This window comes from Enhydra lutris, unplaced genomic scaffold (assembly GCF_002288905.1).
Source record: "Enhydra lutris kenyoni isolate GAN:26980312 unplaced genomic scaffold, ASM228890v2 scaffoldscaffold30, whole genome shotgun sequence".
Lineage (NCBI taxonomy): Eukaryota > Metazoa > Chordata > Mammalia > Carnivora > Mustelidae > Enhydra > Enhydra lutris.
In genome coordinates this window covers 4,314,802-4,330,920 of record NW_019154114.1, presented here as the reverse complement: position 1 = coordinate 4,330,920, position 16,119 = coordinate 4,314,802, and the positions used below count along the sequence as shown (strand labels likewise).

The window sequence follows — 16,119 nt, the reverse complement described above, 5'->3', positions numbered from 1 at the left end:
AAATTCAGGGAGACCTGGCCGGCCATTAGCTGAAAAATTTCCGCCCCACCCGCCCGAATAACCCCCTCAACAAGAAGGCAGCCTCATCCCCAAGAACCCCAAAGGAAACCTCGGCACTGGGCACGTTCTTAAAGGCGGGGCTCGAGCTCGGGTTTTCCCGCCGGCGGAGCCAGTGAGCTAACGGGAACACGAGAGCGCCCTCTGAGTGGCTGGCGGCAAGCCCCGCCCCTGGCAGTGGTTGCTCCTCCCCACACTTTCAGGGAAGACTCTTGGCTCCACCCCCTTCCTAGGCCCCGCCTCCGCCTGGCTCCGCCCCTCCTCAGCCTCGTCCGGTCCGACCCGGCCCAGACAGCGGAGCTAGTTGAGCAGACGCCGCCGCCGGGCCGGGACAGTCCCGGAGGCGCGGCGTGAGCCAGTGACAAACGATGGCGGGCGAGGAAGACCGCGGAGACGGGGACCCGGTATCAGTGGTGACTGTGCGGGTGCAGTACTTGGAGGACACCGACCCCTTCGCATGTGCCAACTTCCCGGAGCCGCGCCGGGCCCCCACCTGCAGCCTGGACGGGGCGCTGCCCCTGGGTGCGCAGATACCCGCACTGCACCGCCTGCTGGCGGCTCCACTGAAGGTGAGGGGACCCGGGGAGACTGGAGGCGATCAAAGGTTCATGGCGCCATGAAAGCCTTTGGGAGGTAACCCTCGGGGAGAGGCTGGAGCGGGTGCGCTTCTGCGGGAAAGTCTTGGGCTGGGGACTCAAGATCCACGCTGCCTTGCTTTCGCGGGACGCCTCTCAAGTTGAGGGAAGCTGAAGAAGGGAGATGGGAGTTTGTGGTCTGCGCCACTCTGGCTGCCCCTCGAAGTGAGGCCCACCTGGGGAGTTGTTCGGGGTCTCTTCGGGGCCTGTCTGCCTGGGTAACCGATCTGAATAAAGGGACAGTAGGTGTTTGGGTAGTAGCGGACTAAAAGTTGGAGCCGGGGAAGGACCAGCTTCCACCTGCTTCAGGTGAGGTGAGGCGGGACCAAGAGGAGGGGCGGATCCGGGGGCGGGCCACTGGGGGCGGCCAAGGCTTCCAGCGGTTTCTGGAGGCTGGATTGGGTCCTGCCGGGTTGAGTGTTAATTCCGTAGGTGGGGGCCCTGCTTGGGAGTGCCAGTAGAAGAGAGGCTTCTCGGGGAGAGATGAGTCCAGGGGAACCGGTCCGGCCCGGGACACACCGAGAACTAGCTGGTGTCTGCATTGGTGGAAAAGCCCTTTGAGTCACCGCCCCCACCATCCCGTACTCCCGCCGCCGCCGGCCCACCGCTAGAAGGGAGGGGGCGGGCCGGGCTAATTTTAAACCGCCAGCCTGCCCTAGTTTGCCTGCGTCCCGGAGCAGACTCGTGCACAGCGCTGGGAGAGGCCCTTTTCCAGATGGTTGGCCCTACCTCCCCTCCGGCTCCCTGCGCTCAGCCCCCTGCAGGCAGCGCTTTCCGGCGCGCTGGGTTTCCGGACCAGAACTCTGGGAGGCGCACTACCACCCCCACCAGGGTTCCCCGCCAGCCAGTATACACCGAGTGGTGAGGACAAGGAGATAGAGTTGGCGGGGGTGCCCTGCCTGTTATCAGCCTTAGCTGAGGCGAGTTGCGCAAACTTGCCCCCCAGGCCCGGGGTCTCCCCTGGAATGTGCCCCGGGCGCCAGGCCCCCAGCCTGCATTCCTCGCTCTGCGGGCCGGCCCCGCCTCTGAGCGCGGGCGGGAGAGTTGGTGAGATTATCCGCCGGGGGAGTGGCGCGTGTCTGGGCAGAGCCTGGGCTTCAAGGCCACGGCTTGAAGGTTGCAGCTCACTGCCCACTTTAGAGTTTTGATGCAACCCCTTTTGTTTTGCCCTTTTCAAAGGGGCAACCTGAGGTGGGCCTGGAAGGATCACGTCCAGCCCGAGGCCACCTTCAATTCAGGATGGGCGCTGGAGAGGGGTGTTAAACCAGGTCTAGGTTCCTGCCTTCGGGCTCCTGGAGCTCCTGGTGCTGAAGTAAGCCTGGAGCACTACAGAAAACACAGTAATCCTCCCACTCCCCACTCTAGGACAGGACTTAGCCCTAACAGCCCTCTTCCCAATTAGAGGCAGATTTGGGAGGTCAGCAACAGAAAAGAACCCACCCCATTTTCTTCCCCTCACTTAGGGACCCATCTCCCTGCTGCACCAGGTGCTCTGTACTTCATAGCTAAAGACACTACAGAGCTCAGATGTAGAATGTGTTAAGTATAAACTCCCCGCCTCAGGCATTCCTGGTCTCCCCACCTTTAGGATCTCCCACTTGGTGTACCTGAGGACTACCATATCCCCCACAGGCAGGATATGCTGGTGGGCACACTGAGTTACCACTGTGCCTGTAGCCAGGATTCCCTGGGGCTGGCAGCTCTGCCAGGAATGGTCAGATACACTGTGATGTGCTCATCCCAAATATAAACTGTGACCACAGCCCCAGAATAGAAGGCTGGAGGAAGAAGGGCTGAGAATAGGGTAGGGGCAGGGACATCAGAGGGTTGAGAGAGGGGGAGCAGGGCTGCTCCTTGCAGGAAATATCAACAGCTGGTTCCTCCCCTGCTCCTATAAGCACATGCCCCAAGGGCACAGACATGACTCAAGCCTGCCTACATAGCCCTAAAGAGGGAAGAGGTGGCCCAGAAACCCAAGCATTCCCATCCCAGGCCTAGAGCAGAAATAATAAGGAGGGGGTCTCCACTCAATACTTTATCCTCTGTACATCTGTCCAACAGGGAAACAGGACACAGTCAAGAGATGACATCTGCCCTCCCACTCTGGGCACTGACCTTCATCATCCCTGCAGACCCTGCTCCCTCCCTGGGAATGTAGGAAGGCCCAGCCCACTTTCTCTCTGGAGCTCCACCCCACATACCCCATTGGGCTGGGCCTAGCCACTAGAGTTCCCCTGGGGGCTTCCTTTTTAAACCGTTTAGAGCTTTCAGATCTGAGAAGGCCTTGCTCATTTCCTCCTAGTCTAGGAGGAAGCTCCTTGCCACAGCCTCTGACTCATCTCCTGGCCTTGGGTGGGAGTGGGAGGGGTGAGGGGGGTGGGGAGGGTCCTGGCAGTGCCTTGGGCCACGCTGGGTGTCCGCAGGGGAATATTGCGAGTATCTGTCTTCCCTCAGTGCAGAAACCTCTCAGCCCTGGAACGTGCCCCTGCCCAGGGGAGAACCTGACCCTCTGGCCCTGCATTTCATCTCTACCCAGAACTCTGCTACATTTTGGTCTTCTGGGCAGTGCCTCAGGAGCCCCTCTTGGACACCTAAAGGCCCTGCCACGTATGAGACAGCACTGACTTCTCCGTGGGTTCTGGGCAGAGAGACCTGAGTGCCGCTCTGATCCTGATGCAAAGGCCCCAGGAGCCCCCTACTTACAGCAGCAGGGATAGCCCTAGAAATCTGTCCATCACCAGTAACTCTGTTTCCCCAGCCGTGGCTAAAGATTAGAGGAGGACAGGGGTGGCACTGTCCTTGAATGTTTCTTTCCCTTGCACCCTCCGTACTCCAGCCTTAGTTTACCTCTCAGGAGCAATGTGGCAAGGGGGCTAAAATGTGAACCTGATCTGCTGGGACAGGGACCAACTGGAGGGGTCTCAGATGAGTCTTAAGGGTAAGATGGGGTGCTCTGGTGATGAACTGAGCCCTTTATTTCCCTGATACGGAGGTCTTTGGGGGAAACTAGAAGACTGGGATATGGACATGATCATGGCTTCTCCCAGCTTTCTCTGGGACCACCGTCCATGTCCAATTTACTGGTCATTCCGGGCTAGGGAGCCTGAGATGCAGCCTCGTAAGGGACCCCAGGACCTAGGTCCTTGCAGATGTAGGCACGGTTACCTTGGTGTGTATGATGCTTATGTGTTCTTTTGTGTTCCCTTGCTACAACTGGAAAGACCAGTTTGGGGTATTTGCAGAGTCCAGAAAGCTGAGGGGTGGTCTTCAGCCCTTAGCAACCCTACATGCTCCCAAGATCTAGGTCAGTTAGCCCTGGTTCCATTCCTGGTTGTGTAGCCTGGGGCATATTCACTGAGTTTCTGAGCCTTGGTTTCCTCACCTGTAAAAGGATTATCAGGAGAGGGGCACCTGGCTGGCTCAGTTGGTAAAGCATCTGATGCTTGATCTCAGGATTGTGGGTTTGAGCCCCACTTTGGGCGTAGAGATTACTTAAGTAAATAAAACTTAAAAAAAAAAAAAAAAAAGGAATAGCAGGAGAATCAAACAACTAAGCAACCTGGTATGTGACACAGAGGAGGCATAACTAATGTGGATTTCCCTCCTCAAGGCCCATCCATAGTGTCTCATCCAGGAAGTCATGGTCTAGTTGGAAACCCAAGATAACAGTAGAAGGAGGATCTCACGTTTAAAGTTTGTTTGTTTGTTTAAGTAATCTCTACACCCAGTGTGGGGCTTAAACTCATGACCCCAAGATCCAGAGTTGCATGTTCTCCAAATGAGCCAGCCAGGCGCCACAAGGGTCTCATGTTTATAGGAAAGCAAAAGAAAAAAGCAGTTAGCAATGGGGCACCTGGGTGGCTCAGATGGTTGGGTGTCTGCCTTCGGCTCGGGTCGTGGTCTCAGGGTCCTGGGATCGAGTTCCGCATCCCGGGCTCCCTGCTCAGCAGGGAGCCTGCTTCTCCTTCTGCCTCTGCCTCTGTCTCTCTCCTTCTGTATCTCATGAACAAATAAATAAAATCTTAAAAAAAAAAAGCAGTTAGCAAAATTATTTCCTAGAAGAGGAGTCCTTCAGCATATAATTCTGCCCTCTGCTCCATCTTCTTTCCCTGCCCCTAGTGTTCATTCTCACCTGATTTGTAGTTAATGAAAAATACTGGGTAGTAGACCACCATGGTCCTCTAAGTTTGGCCCTGAATTTAAAGCCGGTCGGTTAAGCAGCTCCCTTCAGCTCAGGTCATGATCCCAGGGTGCTGGGATCAAGTCCCCCATCAGGCTTCTTGCTCGGCAGGGAGCCTGCTTCTGTCTCTGCCTCTGCCTGCCACTCTGCCTGCTTGTGTGCTCTCTCTCTCTCCAACAAATAAATAAAATCTTAAAAAAAAAAACAAAACCCATATGGAATGAGTTGGTTTAGGCTGTCAGAAAAGCCTAAGCACAGAGAACCAAGAGAAAAGTGGGCTGGATGCTAAAGGGAGGGGCTGAGCCTGGGAAGAAGGGAGAGGACTCCACTCCAAGACAGACACGGAGAAGCGTGCAAGACAAGAACCAGGAGGGAGTCAAGGATGTGGGCCCACGTGGGCCCTGTGCGGACCCTAAGCACTGTCAGCAGGATTATTCTGGCCTGGCTCAGCCCCAGGGTGTGAGAAACAAGCCCCAGAGGTTTGGCTCTCAGAGTGGTGACCCAAGCAAGGGGCCAGGGGTGTGAGGGACAAGCACCACCCAGCTGGCAGGAAGTCTCTGTTCTTTGCTACCTTAGCCCACCCTCCCCCATCTCCACCCAGGACAGGCAGCTGGGTTGGGGGTGGGGGGCACCATCCTTGGAGGCTTTGGGCTGGCTGCTACCTCAGGACTTCTCTAGGGAGGCCACTGATGATGGAGCACTTGGCCTTCAGGACCTTACCCCAAGTATATGCAGGCATTCTGGAAGGAGAGAGCCATTCTCTGCTCACTTGGGATGAGAGCACACAAACGTGCTTGCAGGAGGGGAGGAGAGCCTGCTGGAGCTGAGTTTTGTGGGGGTGTGCTTCTTGGACCCGTGCTCCAGCAGAGCATATATATATACACCGGACCATGAACCTAGGTGTGGAAGTACATACCAGGCATAATCTGATCGCCCCCAGTGTTTACCTTCATAGCACTCCACCCCTCTGCTTTGCATTCATGGCACTTATACTTCTACATTCATTTGTAGCCTTTTCCTGAGGCGAGCCTGCCTGCCTCTGCTGGAAGGCAGGAAGAGAAGGAGCAGTTATTTTCTTCCCTGCTGTGTGTTCAGCACTTCAAACCAGCCTGGTCCATAAATGTTTGAATGAGTGAGCTATTCTATAGATGTGTGAATTGGGGGATCCCTGAAGGAATTTGTTGCTCTGGGGCTGGGGCAGGGTGTGTGGATATGTTTCTCTAGGGTCCCAGGATCCTCTAGTCCAAGGTGGAAGGGGATGCAGCTGTGCTTGGATGGGGGTGGGGAAGGCAGGCTGCTGAGTCACCATGTGGGAAAAGGGATCAGGAAGAATGTGGGGTTGCCCTCAGCTGAGCTGGCCCAAGACAGAGCACCCCAGCCCTGGGGCCTTGCCTCCCCATCTCAGGCCTGTTGCTAGTAGGCCCTGGAGAAGATGACTTCGCTCCCAGGGAGGGGAGAGAGGCCAGGCCCGCCCAAGGCGCCCAAGGGAGGGCAGGCAGCCAGGCAGGAAGTGGGACAGAGAACAGCCTGGAGTGTTTGTCCTATGTCCCATGTCCCAGGCGAGACAGGGTGGAGGAGGGGAGCCGGGGGGGGGGGGGGGGGGGGGGGGCGCCCGGGGGGCGGGGGGGAGAGGGGGTGTCACCCAAGCGCCTCAAGGCTGAACTGCCAGGAAGGAGCTGGGTCAGGTTCTCAGGCGTGAGCAGGGGTGCAAAGCAGAAACAGAGGTAGGGGCAGGTTCTGGACTCCCTTCCCCCACCCAGGGGACCAAGGGCAGCTGGAAGCCTTTGGATTGGGCCCAGAGCAGGGCGGGCTGACAGAACAACAGGACAAATGATGGGATTGACTTTCGCAGTAAGAGGGAAGCCAGAAAACACCCTGCTTCTCCAGAGGTGGGCTCTCCCTGGGCCATGTTACATCAAGGAGCAGGACCACTCAGTTCAAGGGGACTTTGCTGAGCCCTGCATTCCGGCTCTGTGCTACCGGAGGGGTGTCCAGAAGAGGCCCAGTGCTGCTGCCCTCAAACTCTCTGGAGTCACTTCACTAGCCCGCTCTACAGGTACTTCTCAAGAGGCCAGTGTCACGCCTGGTAGTGGCGGACTGGAGCCAGGCTCAGGGCGCAGCGGAGATATGTGGGAAGCAGACACGTGGGTAGAACGTGTGCCTTGTACAATGCAGATTTCAGGGACCCAGTGCAGACTGACTGAGTCAGACCCTAAAACCTGGTTTTCAGAGGCCCCTTGGAGGCCTCTGAGGTCCAGCTCCCATGGGGCAGGCAAAGACCCTGAAGCTTAGAGGGACTTACCCCCATGTATTACCTGCAGCTCCTCACCACGTCGGTTCAGGGAGACAACACACACACCTCTCCCAGCTTGGTTTACACTTTCTCCCTGGGCTTGAATGCTTTGTGGATGCAGCTTATCACCCCAGGGCTGTGAACTTCCTCGAAAGCAGGAACTTCCTCCCATCTTCTCTCTATTCCCCTTCCTTATTCACGTTCATTAGCTCAACAGTGTTTAGTAAGCACTTAGTGTGAGCCAAATGCTGTGCTGGGCTCTGCAGATATGGCATAGGGCAAGACAGACATGGTGCCTGAACCCAGAGAACCCATGGTTAGTGGGGAAGAAGAGTAGGGTCTAGGATATTATCACGCTCTGCGGAAGACCTCACACGGAGCTGCACACATGGGATGGAATGGGTTGCATAGCATTGGTTAGAGGAGTGGAGGAGAGCGTTCCAAAAAACCATTACCTGATCTGAAACCTACAGACTGGGTAGGTGTTAGCTGGAAGATACAGCACGTGCTAAGGGCCAGAAAGCCTGGCATCTTGCGGGGGCTGCACTGCATGTAGCAGGCCTGCAAGAAACGGCTGCTGGAGGAATTCGAGGCTGCAACGCACCCTGTGGTCTGCCACTCTGCCAGCTCCCTGAGTGGGGGTCGGGAGGTCATAGGGTCTTCGGAAATACCCCTGCCACCTCTTTCCCACCCCTGATAGCTATTCCCTTTGTCCCCAGCTGGAGGACTGTGCCCTCCAAGTGTCTCCCTCTGGATACTACCTGGACCCCGAGTTGTCTCTGGAAGAGCAGCGGGAGATGCTGGAGAGCTTCTATGAAGAGATCAGGTCAGAGCTGATGGGAAGGGGAAGCAAGGCTGGCCCCCAACCTTGCTTCCACCAGGGGCTGGCTCAGGTGTCAGCGGCCAGGACACCTGATCTCTAGCCTGGGGTATGGGTTACCTTCTGCCACCCCAGGGGACTGTGTGCAAAGGGAATCCCAAGACCTAGCCAGTGTTACCTGATGCCCGGGACTGGGGGGGAGGGGCTCTTGCACATACCTGAGATACCTATGTTTGCACACATCCTCTTGTTAGGAAGGAAGGAGTTGGGCCAGGGTTGGCATGTGGAGTGGTCTTTAGCTGCTCTGGTATGGGAGCAGGGACCCTTGAGGAATGGCCTGGAAACTGCTGACTAGGCTACTTGATTCCAGCAAAGGGCGGAAGCCTACACTCATCCTGCGTACTCAACTCTCTGTGAGGGTCAATGCCATCTTGGGTAAGTGTATGAGGGCATTAGAGTCCAGGAATCCCCCCTCCCCAGCCCCACTGGCTCAATTTCTTTCGGGCCTGTGCTGGACAATGGACAAGGCATATGGGAGACAAGATGTGCAGCCCCTCCCCATTCCTATCCTGACCTCTCCTTCCAGGGCCAAGGGCTGATGCTGCAGCTAAACCGCGATGGGGGTTGCCCAGAGTCAGGCAGTGGAGGAGGAGGCTGGGGGTTCAAGAGTACTAGAATACTCTTTGGTGGGGGATTGTGTTCCAGTAGAAGAGGGTGTCTGTGCCCCCTTGAGGTTTCCATGTCCACCTACCCCTTGCAGAAAAGTTGTATGGCTCCAGTGGCCCTGAGCTGCGTCGCTCCCTCTTCTCACTAAAGCAGATCTTCCAGGTGAGGCCCAGAAGAGAGCTGGGGTTGGGCGTCCAGCCTGAGCCCTGCTTAAACTCCTCCATGGTGTCCCCAGGAGGACAAGGACCTGGTGCCAGAATTTGTGCACTCAGAGGGGCTGAGCTGCCTGATCCGTGTGGGCGCTGCTGCCGACCACAACTACCAGAGCTACATCCTCCGAGGTCAGCCCCTTTCCTCCCTCATGACCCCTGCCTTTGGCAACCCCTACCTGACCTTGTCTTGTCCCTGTGTCCCCAGCACTAGGCCAGCTGATGCTGTTTGTGGATGGGATGCTGGGGGTGGTGGCCCACAGTGAGACTGTGCAGTGGCTGTACACACTGTGTGCCAGCGTGGTAAGTGGCCCTCCACACAGCCATGCACCCTTCTCCCACTGCCTCTCTCTGACCTCAGTCTCCTCTTCTTCAAAATGGGTTGGAATGGAGTGAGTCTAAGGCTCCTCTAAGCCTAGAAGGCTCTCCAAGACCTGGGTCTGGGGCCAGGGTCTTTGTGCCTAGACTCTCCTCTCTGGGTCCAGCCCCAGAAGCCCTTAACCCTCCCCACCAGGAGCTGGCACAAGTCTGGCCCAAGCCCCACTCATATGTGGTGACCCCTCCCCCCAGTCCCGCTTGGTGGTGAAAACGGCCCTGAAGCTGCTGCTGGTATTTGTGGAGTACTCGGAGAGCAATGCGCCGCTGCTTATCCGTGCCGTCAACTCTGTGGCCAGCTCCACAGGTGAGAGAGTGTCCCTTCCTCCAACCACTCAGAGCCCTCTCTCCTACCTGTCCCCGCATGATCGCTCCCCTTTCTGTGTCAGGCTGTCTTCCTTGGGCCAATCTGGTGTCCATCCTGGAGGAGAAGAATGGTGCTGACCCCGAGTTGTTGGTGTACACGGTCACTCTCATCAACAAGGTGGGAGGGGCCCTGAGAAGGGGGGAGAACCAGGTGCCAATTCTAGGCCCCTAAAGCTCCTAACTTCCGGTTTCCATCAGCCTTAGCCTTGCCCTCCCATCCCCACCCTCTAGACACTGGCAGCGCTTCCAGACCAGGACTCCTTCTATGATGTGACAGATGCACTGGAGCAGCAGGGCATGGAAGCTCTGGTCCAGCGCCACTTGGGCGCATCGGGGACTGATTTCGACCTTCGCACACAGCTTGTGCTCTATGAGGTAGGCTGGGCCATCTGGGCGCGGCTGGAAGGGAGGGAAGAGGCGCAGTTCCCCAGCACCCCACCCTACCTATGCGGGTCTCAGCGGCTCACATCTGGGTCCACCTCCACTAGAATGCCCTGCGGTTGGAGGATGGAGACATTGAGGAAGCCACTGCAGGTGGGCGGCGGGAACGCAGAAAGCCCTCTTCGGAGGAGGGCAAGAGGAGCCGCCGGTCTCTAGAAGGCGGGGGCTGCCCTGTGCGCCCCTCGGAGCCTGGGTAAGAGAGAACTTGCCTTGGCACATGGGGAAGGGTGGATCCGCCCAGCAGTGGCCTTGTCAGTTGACAGGCCCCGCCTCTAGCCCTGCAGGCCCCGCAACTGGCCGCACAGGCCCTGCCTCACCTCGGACAGGCCCCTCAAGCCCAGGGGACTCCACCTCGAGCCCCGGGGACCCCTCCTCGGCAGTAATCTCCACCTACTCCGCTGGCCCTGCCCTGTCGACCAGCCTGGCCCCTAAACCTGCGGGCCCAGCTTCTGGCCTCTGTACCTCAGTGAACCTCTTTCCTGCCATCTCTGTGGGGCCCTCAGCCGACAGCTCCAGTGAGAGGAGCATCTACAAGTAAGCAGGGAGATAGAGACTGCCCCTAGAGTCCTCTCTCCAGCTGTCCCTGCACTCTGAGCCCCTCCGCCTCCTCTGCCCAAACTCCTCTGCCCAAACGCGTGCTTTCTCTTTCTTTCCAGACTTCACCAAACTGCTCCTGTTTGGTAAGTGACTGCTGAGAGGTGGGGTTCTGCTCTCTCTCCTCCTCCTGCTGCTTGTCTTCATCTCTTTCTGGCATTCTACCTGTCCCTGCCCCTTTGTCATCTATCCCCTGGCCCCCCTTCTTTGTTTCTCTGTTGCTATCCCTTGACTCTCTTGTTCTGCTCTGTCTTTGTCTCTTATTGCTCCCTGTCCTGCTTCGTGTCAGTCTCTCCCATCCATTTCCAGTTTCCTCATGTCCTGCCTCCTCCATACCTCCCCTTCCCGCGGGGGCTGGGAAAGAACCCCTGGTATTACCGCCCAGCTCTGGGTGGGTATGAGCAGCTGGGCTTTGGAGTGGAGCAGGCACCACAATTACCATCTCTTCCTCTCATCCCCCCCACCCAGGGCCCCAGAGAGCCCACCTGTCCCTCAGTCCCCTACTGAGCAGGCCAGGCTGGAGTAAGTACAGAGGCCAACCCGCCAGGCCTGCCACGTGCTCAGGGCTTCAGCATTGCTTCCCCCAGCAGGGGTTCCATGTGCCTCATGCCGCAGAGCTGGGGGACTCTCAGGCCCACCCTCTCCCAGATATATGCCTCCTCTGTTATCCTAGGGGTAGGGAAGCAATTCCATAGTGGTCCCTGTGCTTTGATAGTGACACCTTAACAGCCTCAACCAGAAATGAGGACACAGACTCCCAACCTAGAGCCCATTCTCCCAGGAAGAAGGCAGGATAAGCTATCTAGGGTGTCTAGGGTGCTGTACGGTGTGGGGGAAGAGAAACAACCTCGGACTGAGGGAAGGGCAGGGACCGAGGGCCGAAAGAGGCTGGAGGGGCTGGAAAAAGACACTGGATCACGTTCAGTACTTCCACATAAACTGAGTGCCTGTTGTGGTAGCTCAGTCAGTAAAGCATAAGACTCGCAAGCTAAAGCCTGTTGTTTGCTAGGCCCTTTTCTGGGCATGGGTCATAGCTCTCTGAGCTACCAGGCATGAGACAGCTGTCCCCTTCCCCTGCTCTGAGAGTCCTTGTCTAGAATCAAGACAGTGAACATGAACAGCAGCAAGGTTGCATGTTAGACGTTAAGCAGAACTTCTCCCCATATGTTGACCTGAGGATGTTTTGTTGGTACTGACCCTCCCCAGATATGGAGGACTGAACAGGGACTGGCCTTGGGGGGTAAGTCCTGGGTCTGCTCAGCGCATGGACTGTTCCCCTGTGTGTCTGTGTGTGCCTGCAATTTGGGGCAGTGCCCAGGGGCCCAGTAAGGCATGTACACCACCCTGGGCTAGGTTGTGTCAGACATCCTCACTGACAAGTGCCTCCCTCCAGAGCCCGGTTCCTGGAGAATGTGGCAGCGGCAGAAACAGAGAAGCAGGCTGCACTGGCCCAGGGCCGGGCAGAGACACTGGCTGGGGCCATGGCCGATGAGGCCGATGGACACCCAGGTAAGTAGGCAGGTGGGTAGAATCCACTCGTGTTGCCCTGTTGCTCCACAGAGGGCATGATGCTAACAGCTGCTTCTCTTTTCTAGATACCCGGGAACTATGGGGCTCCCCAGAACCAGGCTCTGCACCCAGAACACCCCAGAGCCCTGTCCCCCGAGGTCTGCTCCGGGCCCAGCGGAGCCTTGAGCCAGAGCCCAAGGTGCCACTGGCCCCACCAAGCCCCAAGGCTGAGCCCATTCAGGAGTTTCCTATCCGTGTACCCAAGCTCTGCATTGGAGACCTGGACTTCTCAGATCTGGGGGAGGATGAAGACGAGGACATGCTGAATGTGGAGGCTGTGGAGGCTGTGAAAGGGGTCCCACCCCCACCACCCCCACTGCCTGCGCTCTCTGGAGGCCCCCCGCCTCCTCCACCCCCACCTCCCCCACCCATCAAAGGCTCACTCTCACCACCTCCACCTCCGGCCGCCCCACTTCCTCCCTCAGCACCTGATGGTCTAGCCCTCCCCAGCAAGAGGAAGACAGTAAAACTCTTCTGGCGGGAGCTAAAGCTGGCTGGGGGCCACGGAGGCTCTGGGAGCCGTTTTGGGCCTTGCCCCACCCTGTGGGCCTCACTGGAACCTGTCTCAGTGGACACAGCCAGGCTGGAACACCTGTTTGAGTCCCGTGCCAAGGACGTGCTGCCTTCCAAGGTAAACCCACCCTCATCTGCAGGGTAACCCCAGTGGAGACAGGAGGCAATCAGAGCTTAAGGGTCTGAACTGCCGCTCATTTCCCACATGGGGGAACCGAGGCAAAGAAAGGCATCAAGTCTTGTCCAAGGTCTCTCAACAAGGTATCAGCAGAGCCCTAACTAGAATCTCAACTCATCCCAAGGCCTTACACATCCCAGATCCCTGGTTGTGGGGGGACCCCACCATCTGGCCATTTAGAAGGGGGATTTAAGAGTGCCCTCTTCAGTTGTTGCCCCAGCTAGTTCTTTTCCCAATCTCATTACCACCCTTCTCCCCAACCTTAAAGAAAGCTGGTGAGGGCCGCCGGACAATGACCACAGTGCTGGACCCCAAGCGCAGCAACGCCATCAACATTGGCCTAACCACCCTGCCACCTGTGCATGTCATTAAGGCTGCCCTGCTCAACTTTGATGAGTTTGCTGTCAGCAAGGATGGCATTGAGGTGGGGATACCAGCTAGGGGGGTGGGAGGGAGGTGGGCGGTCTGGCCCTCTCCTTTGGTCAGTGGGCATTTCCTGTCCCTCCAGTGGTGGGCATGGGCTTGGTATTTCTAGAGCAGTCCCCAGACCCTGGGGATCCCCTGGATGACCTAGGGACGAGTCCAAACCAATGCCTAAAGCCTCAGGCCAGGACTGAAGGGACTCTGGGGTGGTGGCTGCATCCTCAGAAACTGCTGACTATGATGCCCACGGAGGAGGAACGGCAGAAGATCGAGGAGGCCCAGCTAGCCAATCCCGACGTACCCCTGGGCCCAGCTGAGAACTTCCTGATGACCCTTGCCTCCATTGGGGGCCTGGCCGCCCGCCTACAACTCTGGGCCTTCAAGCTGGACTACGACAGCATGGAGCGGGTACTTGGATTATGGGGTGGGGCAGAACCTGGGCCCAGTGAGCATGAGGACCAGGTAATTTGAGAGTCCCTCCATCACCTCCCACTCCAGGAAATCGCAGAGCCACTATTTGACCTGAAAGTGGGCATGGCACAGCTGGTACAAAATGCCACCTTCCGCTGCATCCTGGCCACTCTCCTGGCTGTGGGCAACTTCCTCAACGGTTCCCAGGTGAGTGGCAGCACACGAGGGCTGGGGGCCAGGGCCCTGGAGCCAGCTGGGCCCAGGCTCAGATGGAGCCCTTTCAGAGCAGCGGCTTCGAGTTGAGCTACCTGGAGAAGGTGTCAGAGGTGAAGGACACAGTGCGCCGGCAGTCATTGCTGCACCATCTCTGCTCCTTGGTGCTCCAGACCCGGCCTGATTCCTCGGACCTCTACTCAGAAATCCCTGCCCTGACCCGCTGTGCCAAGGTTAGCACCAGCCAGAGGCTTGACTAAGCCCAGCCGTGGAAATGAGGGTGTGCTGCTTCCTGGGGCTGGCTCTCCCTCCCCAACAGTTTGGGCTGTTGTGCCGGAGTGTGCTCAGCTAGAGGTGTCTGCATGGGCTGTGTCCTTGACCAGAAACACTCTTTCCTCTATTGGCCTGGCTACACACACCTACTGTCTTTGGGTCTCCATTCAGCCACCACTTCCCCCAAGAAAGATTCTCTGTTCCACATTAGATTAAATGGACTTGTCTGTCTCCTACAGTAGACTGTGTGCTTTTGGAGGGCAGGAGGCAGGTCTTGGCTATCAGGGCCCAAGCCGGCTGACCTGACGGAGGCAGGCACAAGTAGTGCCTTTCTGTGGGGGGATGACAGCACATGTACCCCCTGCTTTTCCAGGTGGACTTCGAGCAGCTGACTGAGAACTTGGGGCAGCTGGAGCGTCGGAGCCGGGCAACTGAGGAGAGCCTACGGAGCTTGGCCAAGCATGAGCTGTCCCCAGCCCTGCGTGCCCGCCTCACCCACTTCTTGGCCCAGTGTGGTCGCCGTGTTGCCATGCTGCGGGTAGTACACCGCCGTGTCTGCAACAGGTAGGCACGTGGGCCAGAGAGGCAGGACCGCCACCGCCATCCCTCAAACCCCACGCGGGACTCACCATCCCTCCCTCCCCCACCCGGCCCAGGTTCCACGCCTTCCTGTTGTACCTGGGCTACACGGCACCCGCGGCCCGGGAAGTGCGCATCATGCAGTTCTGCCACACGCTGCGCGAGTTTGCCCTTGAGTACCGCACGTGCCGGGAACGGGTGCTGCAGCAGCAGCAGAAGCGTGCCACCTACCGGGAGCGCAACAAGACCCGGGGCCGCATGATCACGGAGGTGGGCACCCTTCCAGGTCTGGCCTACCGCGCCCTGTGGCTCCCTTCCCCTGCTCCCAGCTCATCCTTCTCTCTTCTGCAGACAGAGAAGTTCTCAGGTGTGGCTGGGGAAGCCCCCAATCACCCATCTGTCCCAATGGCTGTGGGCAGTGGGCCAGGGCGGGGTGATGCCGACAGTCACGCCAGCATGAAGAGTCTGCTGACCAGCAAGCCGGAGGACACCACACATGGCCGCCGCAGCAGAGGTGGGACCTGTGGCCACTGGGAGCAATGGGCTTTGCAGTCACTGTGACCTGACTTCCCCGTCTGGCCTCCCTTAGGCATGGTCCAGAGCAGCTCCCCAGTCACGCCGATAGCAACAGGGCCCTCCACTGCACCCCCAGAAGAACCCCCAGGCTCCAATTTACCCAGTGACACTTCCGATGAGATCATGGATTTGCTGGTGCAGTCAGTGACCAAGAGCAGTCCTCGTGCCTTAGCTGCTCGGGAGCGCAAACGTTCCCGGGGCAACCGCAAGTCTTGTGAGTACTTCCCAAACGCCCACCACCCGCCTTTATTCCATCAACCCCCTCCAACCTGCTCTGTCCCTGCAGTGAGACGGACACTGAAGAGCGGGCTCGGAGAGGACCTGGTACAGGCCCTGGGACTGAGCAAGGGTCCTGGCCTGGAGGTGTGAAGGCCCTGCCTCTGGACACCTACCTACTGGGGCCCCAGCCTGCAGTGCAAGAGACTAGAGAGTGAGGAGGGATCGGCAGAATTCTGGGCCTCTTTCCAACCCCAGGGCCACTCTGTGCCCAGTGGACAATGCCTTGAGCAGTATTAGCTATGCGTGCCTGTGTGCAAGTGTGTGTGTGTTTGTGTGTGTGTGTGCGTGTGTGTGTGTGTACTTGTACACGTACTTGTATAAGCTCCCTGAACACATGGAGTATAATAAAGTTTTCATAGCCAACCCAAGCGCCTTTTCTTTTTTTCAAGGTACCCACCACACTCGGTCTGCAGCTGGAGGCTAGTACCAAAGGACTGGCTCTTCCTGCCTTGCCATTCCATTATCACCC

The 16,119-nt window shown here is 57.9% G+C and overlaps 1 protein-coding gene across 2 annotated transcripts; it reads left to right on the top strand.

The window, feature by feature from the left end:
• The first annotated feature begins 370 nt into the window (after nt 1–370).
• Nucleotides 371–16,007, top strand: LOC111152828 (formin homology 2 domain containing 1). Of its 2 annotated transcripts, XM_022511496.1 has the most exons (24): nt 371–626; nt 7,885–7,991; nt 8,356–8,420; nt 8,746–8,813; nt 8,887–8,992; nt 9,069–9,163; nt 9,431–9,542; nt 9,625–9,719; nt 9,833–9,976; nt 10,090–10,235; nt 10,400–10,576; nt 10,699–10,722; nt 11,105–11,158; nt 12,030–12,145; nt 12,232–12,836; nt 13,165–13,320; nt 13,545–13,727; nt 13,818–13,937; nt 14,015–14,176; nt 14,590–14,780; nt 14,873–15,065; nt 15,147–15,309; nt 15,385–15,585; nt 15,658–16,007. In XM_022511496.1, the coding sequence occupies exons 1-24, from the start codon at nt 426–428 to the stop codon at nt 15,738–15,740; spliced, it is 3,567 nt and encodes a 1,188-aa protein (XP_022367204.1). In that variant the 5' UTR covers nt 371–425; the 3' UTR covers nt 15,741–16,007. The 2 variants fall into 2 exon arrangements, with proteins under 2 accessions (XP_022367204.1, XP_022367203.1); XM_022511495.1 differs by lacking the exons at nt 10,699–10,722; nt 11,105–11,158 and having other exon boundaries at nt 10,319–10,576.
• The last annotated feature ends 112 nt before the right edge of the window (nt 16,008–16,119 follow it).

Coding starts and splice junctions, on each gene's coding strand:
- LOC111152828 (XM_022511495.1), top strand. CDS start 426: ATGGCGGGCGAGGAAGACCGCGGAGACGGGGACCCGGTATCAGTGGTG. Junction 12,837..13,164: donor AGGACGTGCTGCCTTCCAAG/GTAAACCCACCC, acceptor CCAACCTTAAAG/AAAGCTGGTGAGGGCCGCCG. Junction 13,321..13,544: donor TCAGCAAGGATGGCATTGAG/GTGGGGATACCA, acceptor CTGCATCCTCAG/AAACTGCTGACTATGATGCC.